This window comes from Fundulus heteroclitus, chromosome 3 (genome assembly GCF_011125445.2).
Source record: "Fundulus heteroclitus isolate FHET01 chromosome 3, MU-UCD_Fhet_4.1, whole genome shotgun sequence".
NCBI classification, from domain to species: domain Eukaryota; kingdom Metazoa; phylum Chordata; class Actinopteri; order Cyprinodontiformes; family Fundulidae; genus Fundulus; species Fundulus heteroclitus.
Window position 1 is genome coordinate 43,424,314 of NC_046363.1, and position 27,621 is coordinate 43,451,934.

The window sequence follows — 27,621 nt, forward strand, 5'->3', positions numbered from 1 at the left end:
TTTTTTTTTTCTTTCCTTACAGTCACACGTTAAGATGTTGCTAATTTGAACAAAAAGCCACTCTGGAGTCCAAACCGCTGCTCTTTGGAAACGTATTTCTGTCCACATCAGACGTCAACGTTGGGATTGGCGTGTCTGGAAACAGCTTCTCCGCCTAATATTCAACAAATTCTTTTTGTTTCTTTTTTTTTAAAAATAATTGTATAATACAGACAATATGACTCGTGAAAAACAATCTTTCACTGGGATTTTCTTATTTACATTTACATGACCCCCCTCCCCCCATAGATCAGTGTGTTATAGAAATACACTCCAGCTGTGTCCAAATCCATAAAACAGAATTTTTCTCCCCACGTAAAATTACTCTGAGCTGCAAAATCTTAGGAAATCTCATCAGAAACTGGCTTTGCAGCGCATATAAAGCCGTCTTCCTATCCATGCACGTCCCGTCACACTGATCCCACAGCAGATAAACTTTAAACACTTCAGTAAACATTTGACAGGTTTCCAGACAATCCCAGGGCAGAAAACGGGACACCGAGTCGAGATGAAATGGGGCGAAAAGCTACAAATGGCATACGCTGTTTACAGGTACCAACATAAATCCCAACCCTCTGAGTCTTTGATTTCTGCTCCCTGGCTGCCTTTTGGCCCCCTTCAGCCCAGGATGTCCAGGTAAACGGGCGGGTTCTTGACCAGCTCCAGCAGGCGGCTGTGGATTTCCTTGATGACCATCCTCTGCTGGGGCTCCCGCTGCCAGCAGCCCTGCATCAGCAGGTACACCTCTTTGGGGCAGGTGCGTGGCCTCTCCAGCTCCCGTCCCTGCGTGATGCATTCGATGGCCTGAGGGGACGGAAACAACACAGACTCATCTGTTAAGACGTGAAAAAGAAGGTTGGTCTTCAACTTCCTTGGCCAAAATCAGCTCTTTTAATGGTCCACACATCTTATTTTAAGCTCATATTTAAATGATGTCTGAGAACTGAGGCTACCACCCTCTGAGGACGGATTAGCCTCCCTGGTAAAGTTGCTTAAAAGTCTTAAGATAAAATTATAATATATAATAAACAAATACATCCTCCAACATCTACAATAACATAAAAGTAACTAAAGATTTTGTAATTTATATGTAAGTGTTTGATCGGGACTTTAAATGAGTAACGCATGACCTTTTGTTTTCCTGACCAGCAATAATAAAAAAAAAAAATGAAAACAGTGGAAATTTTTATTTAAGAAAAATTGATTCAGTTAAAAAAAGTTAGCTGTTCTGTCTTTTATTTTTTAATAACAGAGTCACTGTTGTTTAGGAATTATTCCTGCATTTTATATTTTGCCCAGCATCGCTTGCCAGCAGGACTAAAGGATCTAGATCTGGATTAGAAGCTGGCTGATTCTGGATCTGGTCGACTAGTTCGGATAATCGGATTTTGGATTATCACATTCAGTGTTGGGTAAGTTACTTTAAAAATGTAATCCGTTACAGTTACAAGTTACTTTGTTTAAAATGTAATTGTAGTGTAACTTTTTCGATTACTTTTAAAAAGTAATGTAACTAATTACTTTTGATTACTTTTTGATTACTTTGTTTTAATGAGTATTGACCCATGTTCAACATTTAATTTTTGAGAACTGAATGTGAACCTTAAAAAAGCGGAATTTCCTGTATATCCAATCAGTAGTTTAAGGACAAGAGTCAGCAAATGCAAATTCTGCCCTGTAAAACAATGACAGCACAATTGTTGCTGTATGATCTGAAGCCCAATTTGGAGCTTTTAAACAGGCTTTGAAAAACTTTGATAATTTGCTGCTGTAATATTATAGATTTTTTTAGAATAAAAAGCTAGCAGACGTGCATAATTAAAAATAACAGAAATACAATTATAGAGCATTCAGTATTGTAAGAAAGCCCACACTGTTTCTGGATAAATACATTATTGTATGAGTTAAGTTCTGTTCCGTTTTCTGCCTTTTTCGTTGTAAAACGGAAATGTCCCATGCTCCTGAATGCACCATAGCTTTCCGACGCTCACGAACGCAACACTGTGAACGCTGAGCTGTCTGTGGACGCGCGTTTGATTTTCCGCTTAAGACAAAGTTTTGCAGTTTCACAACACACGTCGGCTCTCACTGTTTATTGTTGTGGGTGAATAACAAGAGGTGGCTGTCAACAAGCTTGAAGGCTGTCATTTTTGATGTGCTGCTTGAGCTGAAATAAAACCGTGAAACGTCCGCTCGCTTGCTGTTCTTTCAGAAGGCTCCACCAGCACAGGATGGATCATCAGAGTGATAGAGACAAGGAGCCGTAGCGGGAAACGGCGATACAGGGCGCAAAGCGCAAAGGTTTTTCTTTATATTTTGAAAAAAATGTAACTAAATTTGTAATTCTTAATATTTTCGGAAGTAACTGTAACAGAATTACATATTTTCTCACTGTAACTGTAACGAATTACAGTTACTCTTTTTTTGTAATTAAATTACGTAACGTCGTTACATGTAATCCGTTACTCCCCAACACTGATCACATTTAAAATCACTTACCCAATCATCTTTAATTAAAGTTTCTGACATTTCAAAGAGTCTCACCATGCTGTGTTTTTTAAAAAGGTTTCCCAGACCCTTTGGAAGAGAGGCGGGCCCCCAGCATCACAGATCCTCCACCATGCTGAGCAGTGGACATGTGGGGCTCTTTTTACTCAACTAAAGTTCCAGTTCAGCTTCAAATAGCACACGTTTACGTTTGCGATGGTCGAAAAAGAAAAAAAGGATTTTCCTGCCATGCCTTTTGAACAAGTAGTTGGCCTGAATATTGCCATAGAGACACTTTGCCGCAGCTGTCTAACAATACGCCATCATCCTCCGACCTTTGTGTCACGTTACATTTATACCTCAGGGGAACAAGAAGCCAACTCTGATTTACAGTACTTAGGAAAATGAACTATAAATATTAAAAAAACGCTTTAGTTAATGTTGTCTCATAGGAGTTATTAGCGATGAAAATAATTGAGGCAACAGGTCGACAAAAAAAGTTGTTAGAATCAAATTGAAATCAAAGGTTGGATTATTCTGATATTTTTCAGAGTGAGACTTTGCCTCTGCAAAGGTATATTTATTTATTTTAGATGTTTTTAAGAGCTTTCCCCGGGGAGCCACTGGATGTGAAGGAAAAGTGGGATATTTCTGTATTTACTGTATCTTAACCAGGCTGGCTGATGTTTCCTTGTAGGCCCAGCAGGAATAAATGTACGTATTGATTCACCCGCCTTTGTGGCGAGAAATTGAAACCGCAAAGCTCAGTGTCAAAAAGGTGTCCTAATAAGCTCCGTTTTCAGGGTCTAAGCCCCACAGGCAGCTGTGCATTCAGGTCAACGCCTTAGCTCCGGCACTTTAAAACAGCAGAGATTTTAGGGTCAAACAACCAGCTTTAAATATTCACATTCAAAAGAAAAAAACTCAGAGATATTGGAAAATCTGCATCACATCTAATGCCACAGTTTAATATGTACTCCACTTACAGCAAATTAGAAAATCTAATTATGTTTTCCAATCGGAAGAAGGGAGTGAGGAAAACACCCATGACTGTGGTCCATAATTAGTTTTTGAAAGAGATGATAACCTTTGTGCATCAAAGTACAGAATAAAGGACTATCTGGGCATATATATATGCCCATGTACATACATATATATATATATATATATATATATATATATATATATATATATATATATATATATATATATATATATATATATATATATATATATCCCACATCCCACTACATTACAAGAAACTCAAACAAAGCAGTTTGTGTTAAACCTGAAGAGAAAGAAGGGACCTATCTCAGTCAGGATGTTAAATGTTGAGCTAGAGAAAATCTGAGCTGTTGCAGCTGGTTGGACAGTTTCTTTGCAAGTTGGTCCTGGGTTCAAACTTTCTTTGTCCCTGGACTTTGAAGGTTCACTTTTTGTTATACTGGGTAAAACTGTCCTTTCATCCTGAAAGTAGTAAATACATTATGTATTCACAAAAAAGAGGTTAAAAATATCGTTCTCTGTACGAATGGCAGGCCTGTTAAAAACTATAACCAGGCAGTCTCTGCCTTTCGGTCCGGAGGGCAGGGATTTGTCAGAGTTTTATTCCTGCTCTCCCCGCATAGACATTACTCACACCCCTCTGTCCCTCAAGTTCCAGGAGTATCACCGCATCTATTGTTTGTCCCACATGCCAATCATTCTGACGCGCTCACGTAACGCCAACATGCGTGCTCGTCCCTTCTGGGTTTTCGCTTGCTAGCTGCGCATGCGCACTTCTAGTGTTTATGCATCCGGTTAGCTTTGCGGCCAGGTTAGCGGTTAGCTTAGCGCAGGGGTCACCAACATGGTGCCCAGATAGCCCCCGTGGACCCCATGTGGTGCCCACATGCCTGTTAAAAAAAATAGCACAACCCCCCATTGAGCTTCATTTAAAATGCTGTTTTATTCAGTTACTCTTCCTTTTTAATAATACTTGTATTTACATAGATTTAAAAATGACAAAAGCATTAAAAACCTATTTATATTACGTAAAGTTAAGGTGAGCTTGGACTCTTAGTAGTTTAAAGCTCAGTACTGGTAGCCTTCGTATGACACAGTGCCGATGAAGTAGCTCTCAGTTTCAAAAAGGTTGGTCACCCCTGGCTTAGCGGCTAGGTTAGCGGTTAGCTTAGCGGTTAGCCGTTAATTGTAGCTCCGCTGCTCTCACTGCATACTTTGAACATGGCTGAGAGTCACAAGAAGGAAAACGTGTTCATGTTTATGAGAAGAAGAGGAAGGCCTCAGTAGAAAGAAGTAAGACCAGAGTGTATTTGGGAGATTTTTTAACACAGATTTTTTAACAGAGTTTTTGGAAAAGTCGGCGAGCCTAGCTTTAAGTGTTCATTATTTTTTATACACAATGTCTTGAACAATATAGGTTTTTGAGCAGCACACCGGTCCTCTCTGCTTTCATGAATGTGCTTTTGATCACGCAGCATTGCTTTGTGCTTCATTTCACACTGGCGGCTAAATCTGCATGATGGAGAGCCAACATAAACATGTCTTTATATGTAGCAGGTAACCTATAATTTAGGAAGTTCAGCTCAGTACAATAGGGGAAAATCAGAGTTGTCTATTTGCAGCACTGACAATTACATTTAAAAGCTCTGTAGTTTTTGACCCAGAACATTTTCTGGGACCCTGTGAGGGTGTTTCCTGGGGATCACATTGCAAACCAAGAGATTTAATAATCAAAAAAAGGAAAAGAATCTGGATTTTATTTTTAAAACTGTAAAGGTTTCTGCTTGTCTTAGAAAGTCACAGTACGCAACATGAAGCGTCATTTGATTTAAACGTTCTACACACACGTGCATTTAACATGCAACGTCTGCCAGTAACAACCAAAAAATATCCCCTACACAGCGAGGACCCTGGAACTGATGAGGCCGGTAGAGTCTGGACCCACGCCTTTTTTGGAGCATCTTGTCAGAGGGAGACATACAAAAGATAAAGCAATGCTTCCCTTGCTGGATTTTCTCACTGAATGCATCATAGTATCTAAACAGCCAGTCACCTCCGGTCAGAATAGACGGTGGAACGAACCGCTGCGGTGAATTTCAACCTCTTGATTTATTTCACCCAATAACTGTTTAGCCTCTATAAAAACCTGCTTTTAGTGCTTTCAACGTGTTTGACCCATTTGTTGTGGCTTCTAAGAGCTCAAAGAGAGCTCAACACTAGCTCAACACTTGAGGCTGTTACCTAGTTGCTTCAGCAGCACTGAAAGGATTCGGTTCCTGAATTTACATCTTCATGTAAAATTCTCAGCTCCTAGCTAGTCCAGTGACGACAAGCAGTGGAGGAGCAGGCTGAGCGAGTCTCGTCCTTAAAGCAAGCAGGTCGCTAATCTCCAAGACACATCCTGGTCTTCTTGAATGGACATTTATTCTGAATGCACATGCACACACATGTACACAGGAAGCTAACTAATAACGTAAATTTATGCTTTATTTTTAAAACGTTTTAATATTTATTTTGTCTTTGTGTCGTCTATGTTGCATAGAATCGCAGAAGACTGTGGGTTTCCAACTATTTCATGTGGAGCACTCGGGGAAACAGAAAGGAGGCGTAATCTGCTTTTACATAAATAACTGATGTAACAGTGGTTTAGAAGACATGTAGTCATCACCTTCTGTTACATTTTAAAGGCCGTAAGCCTTTTTATTCACAGAGGGACTTTATTCTGGCCCGTGTTTACATCCCACCACACGCCTACACACCAGAGGCAGCAGTACAGCTCCCTGACCTGATAACAGACTGTCTCATCATTGTTTTAGGGGATTTTAACTTGCTAACCTCTCCAGTGAACTTCCAAAAAACAGTAACCTACCAAGGATTATGACACTCTATTACACAGCTTCCTCTGCCAGCTCTAGGTCTCTTTTCCTCTCATACCAACTTGCAGGTAAAAACTGAAAACCTCCCAGCCTGTGGTTAGGACTGCTAGGAAGTCAAAGCAGATTATAGTCTTGCTTTGACAGCACAGATTGGAGTGGCTTTGAAGCTTCGCACGTTGACCGGAATGAGGTTGATAAAATTGTCAAACGTCACTTTTTGTGAGGACGAATGCGCAAAGCAAGACCTTTTGCACATAAAACAACAGTGAAGACCAGATCTGAAAACTCTGCTTAGAAAAACACAGCAGGCTTATAGCAGTAGGGACCGAGCCCTGTACAGTCAAGCCAGGAACAAACTCAACAAGGAGAACAAGGCAAAAAAGAAAAGCTACAGTTTAAAATGCTTTCATAAACATCACGGCCTACAGTGTCGGCCATCACCTGTCCGTGGATCACCAGCCTCCTGACTGATTAGCAGCAGCAGGTGAGGCCACATAGAGACCATCAGCACCAGCGCCCACCCCAGCATGTGTTCTCTACCCGCTCTTCGTCTCCCTGTACACAAATGACGGACACCTCACCGGACCCATATGTGAAACTCCTGAGAATGGCAGATGACACCACTGTCACCTGGTTTATTGAGTTTGCGTACAGACAGGTGGTGGATCGGCGGTCAGACCCACCTGGAGCTTAACCGTCAAGGCAGTGGAGATGGCGGTGGATTTCAAGAGAACTTTAACAATGTCTTGAATAATAATTAAGGAAGCATGTTGTTTTAATTTTTAGACTATTGAACAGCAGTGACTTTGATTGTTAATTGTTTGCTTATTAATAGTGATGTCAAATTGACTGTCAAATACTATGGACAGCAGTACCTTAGAGATCTGATTCTATGAGCAGTCTCTAGACGTAGCCATGATGGGTCTTTGTGACCATTTCACAAATTCTAAAATGTCCTTTATTAGGAAACTATATTGTGTTCAGCATTTAAATAATTTCCCTCTGGGATTATTAAACTATTTATGATTCAGATTCTGATAGGAATGAAATCAACATGTCGTGTAAAAATCATCATCTTAATGGCCTGTAACTGTAACTGGCCAGTTACAGCAAAGAAGGTCCGGACACTGAAATGCTTAGACAGGAATACCTACTGAAGAACACAATAAAATAAAACCAAACTGCGTTTATAAAACTGCGATAGACTGGCGGCATTTTCAGCGTGTACCCCGCCTCTCGCCCTCTGACAGCTGGAGATAGGCACCAGCACCCATCATGACCCCAACAGGGATAGACGTGCAAGATAACGGATGGATGTGTTCATAAAAGTAATAGTAATACTGTGCAAACGTTTTATATTGTTAGGAGGTTTTAATAATAATAATAATAATAATAATAATAATACACTGGATTTGTAATGCACTTTATATTTATACAAATCCCAAAGTGCTACATAGTAAAACAGGTAAGTGCTAAATAAAAACACATGGAGAGCATGAAAAAAAAGAAACTATATTTTGTGTCCCTAAAGGTTTAGACTTTTAAATATATGTAATGAATTGGTATTAAATCACTCAATCAAGCTTTATTAACAGATTTAAGTCCATACTTACTAATATAAAGAATTATATAAAACCACAATAAAAAAATATTAATATATAAAAGGTGTAACATAACTATAATTAACAAATGAAAATAGCCATTTTTTTTTTTATTTTACCCAGTTGCTTTGTTTTTTACTTTTTTTTGGAAAGATTCAGCTGTTATAGTTATCTCACTACCTCACTGTTGTTACTCACCTGGTACCACTTTAATGTACAATGTCAAATCCATATGTTTATAAGTCACCTTAAATCTCTTCCTTATTTCTTTTTCTTTTCTTTTTCCCCTATCCACTGTATATATGTGGACGTACTGTATATATCTCATGCACCTTTTCCTCCTTTTTGGCACCTTCACTGATTATAAGAGCCGATGTGGCAAGTGAATTTCTCCACCGTGAGATCAATAAAGTCTATCTTATCTTATCTTTTACTGCTATTAATAATGCATTCGCTCTTTATTTTTCTTTCCTGTTGAAAGTATTCCCCAACCCCGTGCTACTTTCTTTGCTTCTCTTTTCTGGCCGGACCCATTATTTGAATCATTGCTGCTGTATATCCGAGTACACTTTATTATGTTTCCACTGTTACCACACTCTTTCACGGGAGGAAGGGACGGCTGCAGTAATGTGACATTAGATGAGATTCGTTGTTAAATCATGCCATAAAAATCAATTAAATTAAACTTAGAAGCAAATTTAAATACTTAAACCTCCTTTGTTTTGAATAAATGGCTGAAAAGGCATAATCAAATAATAATAATAATAATAATAATAATAATAATAATAATAATACTAATAATAATAATACATTTTCTCAACAGGTCTTACAAAGCAGGGTAACGTAAAAAGCTCATTGAAACGTTGTGGATCCAGACTTCCTGCCACACAGGTTCCAGTAAAGGAGCATGACTATGTACGGATCTGTGTCCATTAGCTGCGACCTCCGGGACAATGGAGAGCAGCCAAAATGTGAAGAACCAGCCAGTAATGGCTGCACAGACGGATGCAGTTCACAGCCTCGCACCGCTCAGTGAATACATCACTGTCGGGGATCAGAGTGAGGATCTCCATCGGACTCTATTTGCTGCTGTTAACCTTTGCCTGATTAAGTGAAAAGAAGAAGCCTGTCAACAGAGCCACTTCACACCAGAATGACCCATCAGTCGGGCTCAGAGCTGAGCATCGAGACTCCTAACGACCCGCTAAATTGCCGGCTGCCGCCACGTCAGTAGTTTGGGGTGATTTATCTCCGCAGCGTCAGTATTTAGGCAACATGATAATTTCACCTGTCCCTCACCGGGCAAGACAGATTAGGATAACGAGGTTAAGCTTTATTGGCCGAAGGCAAAAACGAAGCCAATGAGATTAGAATCGAGTGCAAAGGAAAAGTGATCCAGCCTTCTCTGGAAAGAAGAGAGGCTTACGGCCTGTAAGAGCACCGCTGTGGTCACAGTGGAGACCCACTTCTTGGTGCTTAAGCTAAAAAGGCCAGACTGGACTGCCCTTAATTACTATGAACTCATTGATTGGTTCAAGAGAGCAGAACATGTACGACTACAAGGTCTGTAAGTGAAAAGGATGAGAGAGTGAAAGAATTCAGGCTCGAGTGTCTCTGGAGACTTCTTCAGTCTGGGGAGTTTCAGGTAAACTCAGCTTCATAAGCAGAACCTTTGCAAGTTTAGCGAGGCAATCAGAACTGGTTGCTCACATGCAGAAGAGGACGGTCAGCCTAAACGCCGATCAATAGACCTTTGATCCACCATGTGAAGGTACTGCTTATAAATCTGAGTTTACCTAAAACTCACCAGACTGGAGAAGTGTCTTGGAGAAGAGACTAAACGCTTCATTAAGGAAGAACCCGTTTCTATTCCACTTCTGCCTGGATTATTGAGATGCATCAGGACACTAATCTATAACCTGACCCTAGCCATATGGATTTCGCTCTGCCTAGCTCCGCACATCCATCTGGGACCTCTCCATAGGAATTGCCTTTATTGAAGGCTGGGCCTTATCAAAAATCCTTACATATGATTGGATAAGCCACTTGTCTGTCATCTTTATCGACGTGCTATTTCAACAACTCACACCGAAGCTAACCCGTGACGCCGTTCTCTGATGTTCTTTTAATGAAACAATATTAGGTAGATTGGACAACACGGAAGAAATAGCAGCATCAATGTTAACGTTTGCTTCCTCGATGCGAGCCGCCATTGCTATCTGAATCAAAACAGTCTCATGTAACGGTCACTTCTCCACTATGTCACATCTATGAAACTCCAGCCCTGCGTCCTGATTGGCTGGACAATAAAATTGGTTGGAGAAATCACTTTCTATGGGAGAGGTCCCAGATGGATGTAAATGGAGCTAGGCGGAGCAAAATCCATATGGCTAGAGTCAGGTTAACTAATCTAATGACGTTTCAGAAAACTACAAATCACACTGGACTGCCCCAAGTCCCTATATTTCCCAACTAGAAATCCCTTCTCCCAGAGTCCTGTAATCTGGATTATTTAGTGGGTTCCCAGAACCCTCTATAACGAACATTCAAAGGCAACTCTTTTTTAACCTTTATTTAAAGGAACTCAGGGTTTCAGCACTTTTACATTCTTCCGGGAGTTTGTTCCAGATAACTGGAGCAAAAGAACTGAATGATGCTTCATGTTTGGTTCCTTTAATCCTGGAGATATCCTTCAGGTGATAAAAGGCCGACTTTGCAATTGTCCTTATATGACTCTGAAGGTTCAGAGTCATATATGCCCAGATTCTGGGCCCGATCAGAGGTTTCTAACTAAAGTAACCGAAGCTTTGTAACAATTCTTGATTGCTCAAAAGTTGCAACAACGCAGTGGTCCATAATTTGGAAGTTGCAGTGGTATAAGCTTCTGCAGTGTCCTTGGTCTGGATCCGACTGACCGAGAAGGGGAATGCATTGGCTCTGTGAGGTAAGGAGGAGTAAGAGTCTCAGAAACAATTTCGTTTTAAATAACCTCTGGTGCAGAGAGAATCAAATGGGAGTAATAAGCCCTCTCCTCTGTGTTCCAGTTAAAAGTTAAAAGGCGCTACAAGTAATGTTAGAAGCTGCAACCCACTGAATGATAGACGATGCCAAAGCACTTTCTCACACTTTTACTGTTATCTGGCAGATATGGCATCAATGTGATGTGACTGGATGGTTCCATTGTTGGATCAAAAGAAATGTTGGGTATCAAGGACCAAAACTTATAAAACGGATATGACAATTCTGGATTTAGCTCAGAGTTTGTATAAATGTCAGGTGAGAATAAGATGTTAAATTTCTAGCAGGGCTTAAAAACACCTGCTGGTTGTATGAATAAAATGGACAGTTTTAAACAGCCCAGAAATTGTGTTTTTAAATTAATGTGAAGAATGTGACTGTGAAAACTGTTAAGAACAGTCTCCTGCTGTTTAAGGCCAGACCTTAAATACAAACTACTTTAAGAAGCTGTTGGATAAAAAAAATTCTCCTTTGTGAGTGTGTAAACCAGACAAGACGTCAAACTTTTAGGGTTCAGAAAGATTCTTCAGCCTTTGTTAATGTTTAATGTGATTCTAGGTCTCTATGAGCCTCGTCCAAGGTTTTCATCAAGCTGTGGTTCTTTACTCCAGCCTGAAAAAGACTTGCTGCTCAGTGAGTACCACTTATTTCCTAGGATTTAGGCTTTTACCTCTGGAAACAAAACAAGAATTATCACCAGTTTGGCGCAATAACTGCTTCAATGGAAAATGTCCCTAAAACAATATTTTATGGTTGGTTTTATTGGTTTCCTCACTTGCCTCAGGGGCGAACTAAGATGCTGCTAGCATCAATGTTTCCTTTGAATGTGTTAGTACTATCTTACACATTTTGTAAAATTTTTTAACCGTCCTACTCAGTTTTACTTTTCTTTATTCCTAAATTTGTGCTAAATTTTAAAAACTGTACAGTTTATTTCTTATGCCCTTACTGTAACATCTCTTGTTCCTATTTTTTGCTATTATATTTTAAACTTTGTGTGAATCTGCATGCTTCTGTCACAGCGATTCACATCTTTCAGTATCTTCTAACTAAATAAATGATAATGTCGTTATAAAAACCAAGATTGTCCACAGGAACAGTTCCTAAAGTTTTAGCAGCATTGACAAATAAATAATTAAGAACAACATGCTTTCCAGGGCAGTTATTAAGATTGGTTATAAAGAAATTGCTTCAAATCATACATTATTTCTTCTTTTTCCTTAAATTTTAGGAGTATCATAAAAATAATTGAATAAAGAAGGTATAAAAAAATATTCAACTAAACAAGGATATTCAAAATGTGTGCCAACAAGCACAGTTTACCTCACTGTTGGACAGCTGATACCAGGGTTGTTTGCCATAGGTGAAGATTTCCCAAAGAACGACGCCGTAGCTCCAGATGTCACTTTCCGTTGTGAACTTCCTGTACATGATGCTCTCCGGAGGCATCCAGCGGATCGGCAGCATCGTGCGTCCGCCAACCTGAGGATGAGGACACCCATCCAGGACTAAGTTTTATTGGCCAGAAGGAATAGTATTAAAGAAGCATGCCAAAGATGTCAAAAATGAACGTTGACAGAAACTGGACTTCCAGACACTAACCCGGTAGTAATCTGTGCTGTAGATGTCTCGGGACATGCCAAAGTCTCCGATTTTCACCACCAGAGCTTCTCCCACCAGACAGTTGCGTGTTGCCAGGTCACGATGGACGAAGTGCAGCGACGCCAGGTACACCATGCCCGAAGCGATCTGGGACGCGATGTGCAGCATCTGGGGCAGAGTCAGCTGCCCCAAGGGGGGCATCTTGGACTCCTCCAGTATACGAGCGTCAGGCCCATGGGCTCTGGGGGGGAAACACAGACAGCGGCTGGATTTTTACAATTCTTGGTCCGGGACCACACACTGATTGAGATATAGAGTCATTTATGTGATTGGTAAAAAGCTGCTTTAACTTAAAGTAGCTTTCATTTTTGAGATGCTTCCACAATTCATTCAAGAGATCGATTTCTCTAACTTTAAACTTAAATAACTTGTTTTTAGCATTTTTGTCATTAACTGCTGAAGTGGGCTCCTGGAGAACTATGGATGTCATTACTTTCCAGTTGTTTACTTGTAGCCATGGAAGAAGACGCCTTCTTTGAGTATGAAAAAATGCCGGAATATTTTAGCAGGAAGAGTTGGTATTCAACAATACCGGTACGACCCTGAACCTACAGCTGGAATTGACTAAGAACTCTACAGGCTGGGATTCTGTTTCTGAGGACCGCCATGGCCGACGATGCGCTGAATGCCCGAGTTTGGACTGTGAAATGGTAAAAAACGATTACATCCATGCCATGTTGTGCAATGTGTGGTTTTAGTGCATTGTTTGGAATATGTATTCTGGAAGGACATTTGAAATGCACTGTTTTTTGTAGCTTAGCATAAAGTGTTTAGCATGGAGAAGCTAACAGATGTGTTGATGAATATGTTCTGACTGAGGTGCCGTGGTTCTTCCTTGGGTGTTTTATATATTACGTTCATAGCACTCTACACCAGAGACAACGAGCTCGGCCCTGCTGCACTTTATACATGATGTTCGTAAAAAATGCGTAGGTAGCCAACTGTTCAGTTGATAGAAACTGTTCCCCTGCTCGCTGTTGTGGATTCTCATCATCCTGTCTGCTATCCATCAACACTAGCCTACCAGACGCAAAAGCCCCCGCTGCTTCTGCTTGTAGACAATCAACCGCCTCAATGACAGCTTGTATTTGGAGGCTTCACAGTGGTGGTCACTTGGTTTTGGATCGCAATTTTCATGTTGGAGCTTACACATACAAATCCTCCAAAGTTACTTGTATTTGGGGAAAGTAAAAACTGAAGTTAATAGCAGCTCCATAACAATGATGAACCTACAGTATACTCTACGACTTGCTGCTGTAGAAATAATCTGTCCAGGACTGATGCTGAAAAGCTAGAATAATTCTCTACTATATCAGGAAGTCCACAAAATGCAGTTTGAAGTCTTCAGCTGATCCAAAATGCTGCAGCAAGAGTTCTGATGAAAATCAACAAGAGGGATCATATTTCTCCTATTTTAGCTTCCCTTCATTGGCTTCCTGTTAAATCAAGAATATAATTTAAAATTCTCCTTCTAACGTATAAAGCCCTTAATAATCAAACTCCATCATATATAGGAGCTCTGATTACCCCGTATGTTCCTAACAGAGCACTTCGCTCTCAGACTGCAGGTCTGCTGGTGGTTCCTAGAGTCTCTAAAAGTAGAATGGGAGGCAGATCCTTTAGCTATCAGGCTCCTCTCCTGTGGAACCAACTCCCAGTTTTGGTCCGTGAGGCAGACACCCCGTCTACTTTTAAGACTAATCTTAAAACTTTTCTTTGTGAAAAGGTACTAGTTAAAGTGGCTCATGTTACCCTGAGCTATCTCTATAGTTATGCTGCTATAGGCTTAGGCTGCTGGAGGACAGCAGGATATATTTCTCTCACTCTGCTGAGTTCTCCTACTGCTCTCCAATCTGCATTGCTTGTTATTATGTCAGCTTTTAACTTTTTGTTCTCTCTCTTTTTTTTTTCTTCATAGTTGGAACATCTGGTCTGGCGTTCTGTTAACTGTGACATCATCCAGAGAGGACGGCTCACCCGCTACTACCATCTAATGTAGAACAGATTACTAGATCAATGTGTGCTTCTGTGCTTGTTTGTCTGTCTTGTTGTGTCTCTGCTCTGTCTTCTGTAACCCCAGTCGGTCGAGGCAGATGACCGTTCATACTGAGCCCGGTTCTGCCGGAGGTTTTCCTTCCCGTTAATGGGGAGTTTTTCTTCCCACTGTCGCTTCATGCTTGCTCGGTATGAGGGATTGCTGCAAAGCCATGTACAATGCAGACGACTCTCCCTGTGGCTCTATGCTTCTCCAGGAGTGAATGCTGCTTGTCGGGACTTTGATGCAATCAACTGGTTTCCTTATATAGGACATTTTTGACCAATCTGTATAATCTGACCCAATCTGTATAATATGATTGAACTTGATTTTGTAAAGTGCCTTGAGATGACATGTTTCATGATTTGGCGCTATATAAATAAAATTGAATTGAATTGAATTGAATTGAACAGATAAATGTGACATGATTGGTCAGACTGCGGACGCTTTGAAGAACAAATCCCATACATATCTGAATTAGTACTACATATGGAAGTGGCCCAGATCAGATATTTTGGGGGGTGAAAAGATCGGATTTGTGTCGCATTTCCCTGCAGTGTGAACACACCTTTAGACAAACTGTCTCTCTGTGAGAAGATGCTGCTGCAGTTTTCAGGTTTTTCAGGATCCAGAGCTGAAGTTCTAATAGACGTAGAAAATTATGTGAACTCAAAATCTGTACACAGAAGACTGAAGCTGGCAGACTGTCCCACAGATAAAAACACTGACTGAATAAAGGTCTGGTAATCAAGCAAGTAGTCATGCAAACGCTCAACAACAATTGTGTCCTATGCTGCTAATTTTTGCCTATTTTTATCCAATGAACGCAACGTTTTGACAAACACAGCATCCCTGCGTGTGAATAGGAGATTTTATCACAGTCATTTTACAGGAACCATTGGTCAATAGGACTTAAAATCCAGGGTAATAGAGGAGTATGGAGCATTTATTACCCTGAAATATTTTCCATTAGGCCTTTAAGTCAGAGGGACCAAAGCGCCAGAGCTCATCTCCACACTCACAGTTCGTTCATGAGTAATGCTCTCTATAGATCTGTGGTTTATGTGTCTTAATTGTGTTCCAGGCATTTATAAAACAAGAAACCTTCCTGGTGTGTGGTAGTAAAATTTAAATTTTCTGATCGGAACAACAGACAGGACCTCTACGGAAAATCAGAACAGAGATGGAATAAAAGCACCCTGGTGTACGGTCCTGTTCAATAACTTGGAACATCATTGAAAAGCTAATTTATTTCAGTAACTCAATTCACTAAGTGAAACCCAATATATAGATTAATTAATCACAGACTGACGTTTTAAAGCCTTTATTTCTGTTAATTATGATGAGCTTCCCCTTACAGATAATGTGGTATTTAATCAAAAGTATGTTTAATACAGGTTGTTATTTTCAAGACTCTTAATCTGACAATCAAGCTTCACTGGAACGCATATTCTAATTTATTTATATTCTAATGTTCTGAACTTTAATGTCCGTTGGCCACATTAAACACATAATAGGTACCATTTTCTGTTTGTACCATAAGAGCTGAACCTGAGAGCAGTAATAAACGCAGACAAGGTCATAGCGGCCCACATGGTTCAAGAACCTGCAGGTCCTTGTAATAATCCACCTACTATTGTCTGTTTATGATTATGAAAACACTGGGATTGGCCTCTCAGCGTATTTGTAATCACGGCACCAACCTTGGGTCACCTAAGGGACAATGACCTCAGCAAGCAATCTGCAGATTGAACGCTTGTGTCAGACCCGGCCTGAGCTCTGAGAGCGGGACAGGCGTGGTCAGCGCGACCACGCCACAATAAAGCCATTTAAAACTCACCCTTAATAGAAAACACGAGGCTTGTAATACGCCTACAATTGATTTGCAATAATGTAATCCAGAGATGCAGAGCACATTAACTCTCTGTTGTTTCTGTGGATCGTGAACACCCACTCTGACGTCCAACTGCCTAAATGAGCAGATCACAGCTGACGTGTCTCCATGTGTCGTCCATCCATCCTAATCTCTCTCCTCTCCATATTACAAAGGAAGTTGTCTATACAATCACTATTAGTTTAAAGGGCAGGTGGCAGGGTGGGAAAGCAGCTGCACCGTGGGGGCTCTCCAACATTTCACCCACTCTGGTTTCTGGAAATGTGATTTCGAATCGTCGCTGAACGTATATCTCAGAAAAAGCCTGTGTGAGTGCACAAACACATGGGTTTATTATTTTTTTGTTATTTCTTTGTGTTCGTGTGTGTGTGTGTGTGTGTGGGGGGGGGGGTGTTCATTTCCAATCTGTCTCCTGTGCAGGACACCTGGCGGCCTGTAAACTAAACAGTCTGTCTGCTCTGACTGTTTCCAAGGTGCAACTGAACTCTGATAGGTTCACGCCCCTTCAAGTCCTTCTGCAGCTTTCCAAGGGATTTTTAAAAGAAAAAAAGCTTAAAGAATATAAAAATCTTCTGGAGATTAAACTCTCTTACTTTTTGCCAGTAACACTGTAGGCCGGGCTTGCTAATAATGAAGCTGCCCTGTGCCTTGACTTGTTCTGAATTGCTTCCCGGAGCTTCAGCTCTAACGCCATCTCCTTTAGTCCCTTTAGTCAGCTCACACAGTAAGCAACCATCTATGGGTGGCCAACATGAGCAGAGCAAATAAAATGATATTCTATTCTTGAAGCCTTATGCATGAAGCTGCGGAGGAGTTCAGTCATCTCTGGGTCTTGGTCCTGGCGATGGTTAATCAAAGAGAGAATGGATTCGGCCGATACTGAGACGGTGATCAGCAGGTCAAATACTGCAAAATCAGATTTTTTTTCCCCCTCCTTGTCCTTACATGCATACAAATTAAGAACAGTCTGCAGGTTGCTTTGAACAACTTTTCTGAGTTGAAGTTCAGCAACATATGCTTGGGTGTATAGATGGGAATATTCTTGTAATTCTTTAAATTTCTCCTAAATGGTAAATGTCTTATACTTATATAGCGCTTTAACTAGTCCGACGACCCCAAAGTGCTTTACACGACAATCATTCACCCATTCATACCCTGACGGTGGTGAGTTACCGTATTTTTCGGACTATAAGGAGCACCGGATTATAAAACGACTCATCAATTTTTGAGAAAATTTAAGGATTTTAAGAGTGCCTTATAGTCTGATGGGTGTGTTTCTGTTTATTAACCAAGCTGCTGGTTTACCCAATTAGCCAGTTCACCCATGATCAGTTTACTTATAGTCTGTTTATTAAATGCATCTAAATGTAAAAATCTCACTCTTTTTCCAGTATGTAGATGCATCATGACAAAAAGATGTCTGATGTGAGAAGGGTTTGTAGCTCTGATGCATTAATGGTGATAATCTTGCAGTCCCTTTATTTTCTGTTACTTTTACATCTATTAAGGAACCTGCAGCACATTTTACTTTTGTGGTTTATTTAATTGTTAAATCAAATCAAAGTTAAAAAGGAGTTTGTATGAGTTATAATCCTTAAGACGAAAACTGGAATCACACAGAATTGGAAATGGCAGGTCAAGTGTAAAAAATAAAGCACTCCAGTTTACCTCTGTTATCTTATTAATTTTCTTATTAAAAAGTTTAATTATTTAACATCTTCAGAGCTTAAGTCTAAACATAGGCTTTTCAAGATTTAAAACTGACCAGATTCTCTTCACATATATATTTCTTTCTCCTGACGGATCTGTAAATGAGTTTTACAACAGATCAAACATTTATGTTTGAAGAGAAATTCTTTTTTTCCAGCGCTTATTCAGGTCCCTAAAAGCCCATGTTTGAACCAAAATTCTCAGGTCTTAAGAGGTTAAATATGGTCTGAGGGAAGCAGTCAAGCCACCAGCAAGGAAATTTTGTTCAAAATTGGACAAAACAAAATCACATAATTTACACACAGTAGTAAGAGTGTTTTGTTCCCGACAATTGTGCCAAAAAGAGCTTATGTGCAAAATAAAGCATGTTTGTAATGGACTTTCCAAAAGAAACTTCAGAAATGTCCTTCTAGATTTAAATGTACGCTAATATTTATTCTTTTGACACACAAGCGAAGTCTAAAAACGGAGCTTCAGTAGAAGCTCAAATCTAACGAAAACAAAAGAAAAATGAAGCCACAAGATTTAAGATTTTTTTTTCTTTGTAGGAATTTTAATTAAAAATATGCAACAAAGTGTTTTTTGTGTTACCTGACACAGATGTAGTAAAAAGCAAGCAATCTTTTGCAGCTCTTTACTGTAAAAACAGATTCAGACACAAATTTTCTTGCAAATTTCATATGAATGTTTTTTAGATTTTCCATCCAAATAAAAGTTCATTGCACTCAGGTTTTGCAGGAAAGTTGGACATAAACAAAGAAGCTGGACAAGGTTAAAAAAATGTCCAGTTTTTTTCTCAACTAAACTAGTAATAAAACTTTAATAACAGCTCGAACCCTGACATCAAGAAAAATTGGCGGTAAATAGAAGTTGCTTCTCAAGGACTATAAAATAAGTCAGGGGCCTCAATCTGCTGTTCAGAATATTGAAGAAAAAAAAAGTAGAAAACCCTTCACCATATATTTCTAGAAATTTTTAAAGCTGCCATTTATGTTGAGAATAAGCTGGAACACCAAGAAGGAGACGAATAGCAGAGCGTTTAGAGCCGGTAAGAGGGAACCTGAGTGGATGTGCGCCAGCATGTGGCCAGCCATTACCTGCAGGAAAGTTTCAATGCATGAATCACATACATTAGAGCTGTGAAGGTTTGATATGTTAATGGCACCGCTGTGTGATACAGGGATACGTTGACAGGGAAAAATAAGATCCAGAAAGCAGGGGGTTACAGTTCATAAGCTTCAACTTTTCAAATGGCAACAAGAGAACAGGAAAAAAAAAAAACATTTTGTTTTGCAATTCCGTCAAAATGAACTTAACACATCAACAAGCTACGAACAACAGCCTTTGTAGAGCTGCTAAAATTAAACCTCTGTTGAAGAAAACTTTTTCTAGCTGAGATGTTTTATTTTTTGACAAAGGAAATCAGCCGTTTGACCCATTGAAGGAAAAATGTGAAGCGCTCAGCGGCTGGAACACATAACAGCGCAGAAACAACCTTTCCTGAAATTGTAAACGATCTTCTCGCTGCCTTTATAATTGTAGTTGTGTATTTATCCATTTTTCTTTGGCTGGGAGCTCAGACCAAACATCAGATTCATAAATCATACTGCCCTGTGGGTTCAGAATAGAAAATTAAGGGAAGTATTTTGGTATGTGACTATGGCACAGCGTTTAAACGTGCTCCCTCGTCTTCTTTAAATCTGCGGCTCCGTTCTCTGATTATTACAGTCGTGTGACAATTATCACAGCCTGTGGGTATTTCAGTGTTGGTTTCACTTCTTCAGTTTTAAAACAAAAAGTCCTCATTTTCCATGTCAATACAGGTTAAAACTGACAAAACATGGTTATTGTCTGCTTCCACCAAGCTGGTTGTAAAACACCGGTTAGTTTTAATCAGTATTAACATGAAAACCTGTTTACAAATGCAGGGTTTGCAACACCGGAAAGAAACCTACTGAAATATTAAAAATGACAGTCCACTCAGTCGCCAAATTAACTAACAATGTTTGTACCAACATAAAAAAGTAGCTACTGGTCCTTTAGGCTTTATGCGCAGGTAAATACCTGCAATTCATGTCAAAGCTAAGGCACGAAATGCTGAATTTTAACCTAAACATTATCGTCTGTAATTGTTTGTTAAGCTTAGTTAAACCATTTTTACTGTTGGTGCTGTAAACCTGAGCTAAATGAACCCTCTAAACACACACTGTTGACAATAAGAAGAAAAAAAAATTATGTTTAGAATGAAAACGTCCATTGCAGCCTTTTCAAAATCATGAAGATTATTTCAATGTTCCATCAAACAATTAGGAAACATTCAATCTCATGGCTTTTTTTTTTTTTTTTGCTCAAAAAGTACAATTATGGGATTAATTATTTCTTCATTCAATCAGCTACATTATTATCCCACCAATCCGTTCAGCCGTACTGTACCAGATGAAAGGCACGATGGCTGTATTCCACTTAGCTGCTTCAAAATCAGGCTTTTGCATTGTGAAGGCTGGCTCACTGCTGGGAAACGTTCCTACTGTGCTTTTCCTACTCTGACACATTTGCCATGAAGGCGGTGCTGCTGCTGCCGCTGCTGCCTTTCATTCAATACTTTTAGGGTCTAACATTAACCAGCATGAGGAGCCAGCGTTTGGGGCAGCGGAGCTTCGACAGCCCACCGCTGAGACTGAATGTGCGGCCTTCTACGTACCGGAGGAAGCGGTTGAGGTCTCCATGCCTCATGTACTCAAACACCATGGCCAGCGGCTCTCCGTCTGTGCACACGCCGTAGAATCGCACAATGTGTTGATGCTGGAGGACCGTCAGCAGCTCTGCCTCCCGCTGGAAGTCCTGCCGGGTCGACTCGTTTGCATCCTTCAGAGTCTGTGAACAAAAACATGGTTGTGCCGTTATATCCGCTGGAGAAAACATTTTAGGACTATTATGCTACATTGCAACATGGTATTATTTTCACTCTGAGTTATTGGGCCCTTTTTTTGTGTTTCGAAAGACAGAATTTGTAAGTTAGTTTTTCTAAATTGTAAAAATAAAGAACAGGAGTCATCAAACCAAAGGCTGTTTCCCTCCTTTACCATCCTCCATAGCTTTCATCATAAAAAGAAAATTGCATGAGTAAAATATTTTCATATTTTTCTATAATTTGAAAGACCAGATTAAACAGTTCTCCTTTATGTTTTTCTGCAATAATGTGCATGAAATGTAAAAAAAAACCTAAAACAAAAGCACATGTGATACATGTTTGCCCAAAAATAAGCTGCTTTTTGTGAACTCAGTTATGTGAAATTTATTATTTTAATTAAATGAATGCACTGTATACACAGCTTATTATCGTTTTAGTAGGAATATCACCTAAATTATACAAATACTGCACGTTAACTTGGAAATAATCATTTATTCATAGAATTATGAATGACACCGACCAATTTTCACAAAAATGTGATACATTTTCCAGGTCTCATATCAAAGGAGGTCTACAGAAAAAAAATGTAGACCTTTGTACTTTTCTTTTTTCCTTAACTTGCTCAAAAAGTGATGAAATGTCATCTGTTTATTCTAGTACTTTAATTTTATAATTTGGCAAACTGTTGTACATCTTAATATTATTTGCACGCGGATGAACGTGTTGTTCAGTTTTCTAAGGTTAGTGTGGGTTTAACAGGACCAGGTGATTTTTAATTGGTTGGACAAATGGTAGAAGGGACTCTTTATGTCTTTAAATCTTATTTCATAGACTGGGAATACTTTGGCGTTCCTCAAGGCTCCATTGTTGGAACACTTTCACTTTATCATCTGATCCCAAACACAAATCAAAACTGAGCTGATATTAGGCTTGAACACTGTTGAAAAGTTGTGATCTATGCAGAGAACCGAGTCCCTGCTAAGAAACCGACATATTTAAATGGACCGTTCCAACATTTCCAAGAAGGGAGGTCAAATATCCAGTCAGAAGCATTTCACTGGTTACAAGCTGGCTGTAAACTCAGACATACAATTTAAGGGTTGGAAAATAAAGGTGCATCACACAGCAATGCACCACTGCTTGACTGGTTTGATGTATTTTATTGAAAATATGTTTTAATTAAGACATTTTGTTTTACTTTCTGTTCTTTGTGTAGTTTGTTTTATCTCTACTTCTTCCGATTCTGAGCCAAAAAAAGCTTGAAAACCCATTCAAATAGTTTCTAAAAGAGTTAAAACAGCATGTGTTGGTGAAGAAGTGATGCCTGAATATTACATGAATGTTTCCAGAATTCCTTGCAGCACCTCAACTAAGATGAGTAACGATATTATAAAAAGCCCTATGTGTGTGATTAATGGACTGATAAAAGTGAGCTGACGCATATTCCATCATCTTCTTGCATGTGTTTTTTTTTCTTAGTGGTTTGCATTAATCTGTTGTAACATGAGCTGAGTATTAAACCATCTGACAGCCTTTTAACAAAGATGGCTCACTCTAAAACCGCAGAATATTGTTCTAACAATAAAGCCCAGGCAGGAATAGACTTAAGACAAGGTGTTAAAGTCCACTTTTATCTTTCTAGATCTCTATCTCTGCATAAAATAAAATAAAAATTGTATATATATATATATATATATATATATATATATATATATATATATATATATATATATATATATATATATATATATATATATATAGGGGGATCAATGAAAATCTGTCTATAATCAATCTCTAATCAGTATTTTTATCTACATCTATAATCTACATTTATGTTACTCAACCTGTTCAGCCTTCTTCAGCACAGACTATGATATATTAATGCTGTATTATACTTATAAATATTATAATGAACTAAGCAGAGGTCACTGCATACAGTTTAAACTGTGTTTTTTTTTTTTTAAGAATAAAAAGAAATATCCCAGATCTTTTGTGGGCTGCCCTCTGTAGGGGTCCCACAGCGCACCATCTGCCTTCATCTCCCCCTGATCTCCACATCTTCTTCTTTCCCAGCCATCCTCTGCATACCCCTGCCTTTTGACAGCGTTGGGTAATACATCCCAATATGTGGAGCTTTTTTAATAGAAATGTCCTGGTATCGTGATCCGATGCACTCTAACACAAAGGTTCCCGGGGCCACAGATCCTCCACCATACCTAACAGAGCGCTCAATGTGCTTATATCCATTTTTATGCTTACATACCACCCTCCTCACTGGCTCAACGTCCGGCCTTATTTTTTCAAATACTAACTAATACTGACTGTAAATATGAAGATGTTTAGGTGAGTAGTTGCCAGTTTGTGGCTGTTTCCTCGTTTAAGCTCAACAATCCTCTGCATTACTTGAATTGTGTATTCTCTCATCTTTCCCTTTTTTAAAGAGAAGCTAACCTAAATGGGTTGCATAATATTTATACCCCTGGAAACTGGAAGTAAAAAAATTGCTAGAGAACAACTTACAGAAGTAAAACATGACATAAATAATGCTTCCATCCATGTTATTGCACATCTGGCTGTGACGATTGTCTAGAAAAGCCTTTCCCTTCAATAACAGACGGCCGTATTTTAAGGTTTTTTACACGTGTTTCCCAGCGGTGCCATGTAGACGTAGGATTTTTTTTAAAACACCAACTATAACTTCGCTGCAGCGGAAATCTAAACTTTCTCCTCTCTTTACCACAAACAGCCAGGCTTTTCACTCACACTCCTCTGCTTAGACCACATACTAACGGCTGACATTTTCACCGCTGCTGCAAATGCTTAGAGCGCATTAGGCGTTAAATTGCTCCTGAGACAGCGCAGGGGACGATGTAAGATTTCCTCACCTTAATGGCAACCAGCATCTTGTCGCTGTCGGGGCTGAGGTTGGCGCACTCTGCCAGGTAGACTTTGCCAAACGCTCCTTCACCTAGCTCCCACTTCAGCACAATGTCCTGCCGCTTAATGTGCTGCACACCTGCCACAATAAGAAAGAGAAACGGCTGTGAGGGAAGTGTTGCTGGGATCTGCTGCGGTCCGAGAAGAGGCGAGCTTTCGAGCGCCGCGTCCTCGTCAAGCCAGGCACTAATCCGTCTGGAGAGTTTCTAACTTGTTAATCCTCCTAAATAATTTTGGTTTTCCCAGGAAACAGACCATTACCCCACCGTCATCATTGAGACAGCCAGAATTATAATATTTTTTCTGAGATTTGTGGTTGTTTTTCACCAGATGTAGCAGAACACAGACCTTCCAAAATGTTCGAACTCAAAGATTTCCCTAAAAGATGTTTTTGGCAAAGACGGCTGTTTGAGAACCTTTGGGTTCTTTTTGGACAGCAGTGGAGGCCATTTCTGCTCAAACTCTCTCTCTGTTGAGCTCTCCTGGGCTTTAGATGTTGTTCTGGTTTCTTTTGTGCCCTCCTACATGAGTCGTGGGTTTTTTTTGGAGTAATTTTGGAAGGTTGGCTCCTCCTGGGACGGCTCACCACTGTTTCATGTTTTCTCTATTTGTGGATAACGGCTCACACCGTGGTTCACTGGAGTTTCGCTACTTTACAAATTACTTTCCCGACTTACAGATGTCAGTGACTTTGTTTACAACCTCCAGAAAACCTGAATTTCTTTACGTTGGTGCATGGTGTGGTGCATTTTGAGAGCTTGTAGCCTACTTCATGTTGTCATGCAGGTCCTGTTTGGTTGTATTCTTGCTTTAACAGCAAATAACTTTAGCTTCTAGGAACATTTTATTGTCACAAAATGCAGGTTTTATGTGGAGCATCTCCAGTAAAGGAAACTCTGGGGAAGCCGATTGCCAACAATGAAGCTGGTAGGTTTGGACTTTCTCATCAAGCCTAAGTAAAAACTAATTATTTAAAATATTTGATTCAAACTGATGAACACATTTTTATTTTTCGATTTCAAATACATATGAAAAAGCATGTTCATCCTGATGGTTGTGCTACAGGAAGTCACAGTGTTCTCCTTTTAGAGGGTGAATAATCCAGAACCAGGGTTGCCAGATCTGACCGACTGTTTTCAGCCCAAACACAATATAGAACCTGCTGAGCTCAAAACCAGCCCATAATCTCAACCCCCTCTCAAACTCATGTTAAAAGTTAAGAGTTATTACATTACACACACAATACAAATAACACATCATTAGCAAAAAAAAACAACAAAAAAAAACAGCTATTTGGAATCAGGCGACCAAATTACCTGCAAGCAAAGATAACTTTCCAAATCATGTCTTCATAGCAACAAAAAAGAAGTTATGAATAGCCTCCCAGCTAAATGAGTTGTAAATCTAACTTAATATAAAGATTCTCTATATAGATGTATAGATGAAGTGAACATTTCCCTTTCCTAGCCATGGAAGTTGATCAGTTGAACTCTTAGCTCCATTTAGGGCATTTACAGTCAACATTGAACGGTAATTAGCCAATGAATATTAATCATTAATTATGTCTGGTTGACATATTCCAGATATTTTAAAAATAAATTAACTTATGAAATGAATGCAAGGAAAAGCGTTTTATTTATTTTTCTCTCCTGCCACACAATGTCAACTTTTTTGATTAAAGTTTCCTTCGAATATTTCCTAAAAACCCACCAAATAGTATGAAAAGCAGCCCCAATAATTTAACAACCCAATGAAAGCCATTCTTTCCAGCCCAGCGTGTTCAAAAGAACCCAATCTGATATCTGATAGAACTCTAATATTTGACTAAGAAAAAATAGTGATAAATATATGATAAATATATGTAGAAAGGACGCATGCTTTGTAAATTGTAGGAGATTGTACTGAGAGCGCTCACAGAGTGAGATTGTTGTGTAATTCAAACAAAAGTTTAGAAGACACGCCTTAAGGATCCATTTAAATATCTCAGAAATTAGTAACTGATGCTATAAAACAGCTTTTTAATGAGAACAAATGTATTCAACAGAAATTTCACCAGCACTCACACATGTCTTTGTCCTTGATGATGCCGCAGAAGTACTGCGGGTTCTCCACAAAACTTGACAAACCAGAGTCTTCATCCGAGGAAGGTGGGCTGGTTCCGAAGTTCAGGAAGCGGAGTGAGACGGCCAGGTCATCCTCGGTACCAAGAACTGATGAGCCTAATGAAAGACAAGAGACCAGCATGACTGAGGGATACATGACACCCAATCAGTCTCCAACCTCTTTTGATTGCACTAGCCGACAAAAGAAGCAATTTGGGACCAATTTTTCCCTTATAAGGGACAAACATACTCCACTACCAACTTGGCTGCCCAATTGTTGGTACCATGGTGACAGACGATGACAAGCTCTAATAATCACCATCATCAACCATGCAGCAATCAGACCACATTGAAATGGGGGGAAAATGGCCATACAGGAAGTCTGGATGGTTAGCAACACCTGACTATGGCAAGTATTAAAAGCCAAACAAGTGGGGCCCAAATTGTAAAATCCACTCAGCAAGGCAAACCACAAAACCCCCAGAGTCCAAAACAGAAGAAAATGGAACAACAACGAGGGAGCCCAGAGGAGATGGAGGGGAGGAAAGAGGGAGCGTGGTCCACTTAGGCAATCAGGCACACTTAGGAGCTCTGAGTGAAGAGAGAAAAGGGTGGGGTGTCCTCCATCCGTCCATCCATCCATCCATCAATCCGTCCATCCATCGTTTTTAATGGCTCTCACCACGTGGCGGTGGGCAGCGGAGGTCTGCGCTGTAATTAAGGCACTTTGCCCAACAAACAAACAGCAGCTGCCTGTGTGCAAAGTTACATCACACTGAAAAGCTGTGGTCGGCCATTAAATCCCGAAAAAACACAACCAGCTCCGATTCCAAACAGCAGTTTTCGCAGAAACTCTTCTGGGTTGAGAAAAAAAAATACATGTACAATGCTCTTTTATTAAGTTTTAACTTTGAGGCATCAATTGAAGTATCAAGTAAATGGCCACAGATTCAGAAACAACTTTTTTTTAATTGTCTGACAAAAAATGCATTATTTGCATAAATCTGGTGCCCACAGAAACACAGAATAGTTGAGCAGCGCTTGGAGAATAAATCTCAAACTAGTTTCTGCATTACAGCCAAAGTGAGTGAGTGTGTCTAGGCCAAAGGGCGCCTAAAAGCGAATTTCTTCAGTTTAACGGCCGGATGACAAAAGACTCAGCTTTGAGGGAATGTTCCCATAAAGCCAGTCCTCTGTGCTTACGTGTCGGATGTACTCTCACGCAGTGAACTGCTACTTACGGTGGATGCCAAACTTGGACTGCTGGCCGTACTTGTTAATGACCAGAACTATGATGAGCAGACAGGTGCAGGCGAACACCGCGAGGCCCACAGCAACATACAC

General features: G+C 39.8%; 1 protein-coding gene across 1 annotated transcript; it reads right to left on the reverse strand.

The window, feature by feature from the left end:
* On the reverse strand, positions 1 to 27,621 carry ntrk1 (neurotrophic tyrosine kinase, receptor, type 1; the record flags this gene model as incomplete). Its single annotated transcript, XM_036135463.1, is given in 7 exon segments — positions 1 to 843; positions 12,350 to 12,508; positions 12,629 to 12,869; positions 21,029 to 21,201; positions 24,124 to 24,254; positions 26,239 to 26,394; positions 27,519 to 27,621. Coding segments are annotated over 7 exon segments (1,149 nt in total), but the record flags the coding sequence as incomplete, so codon positions are not given.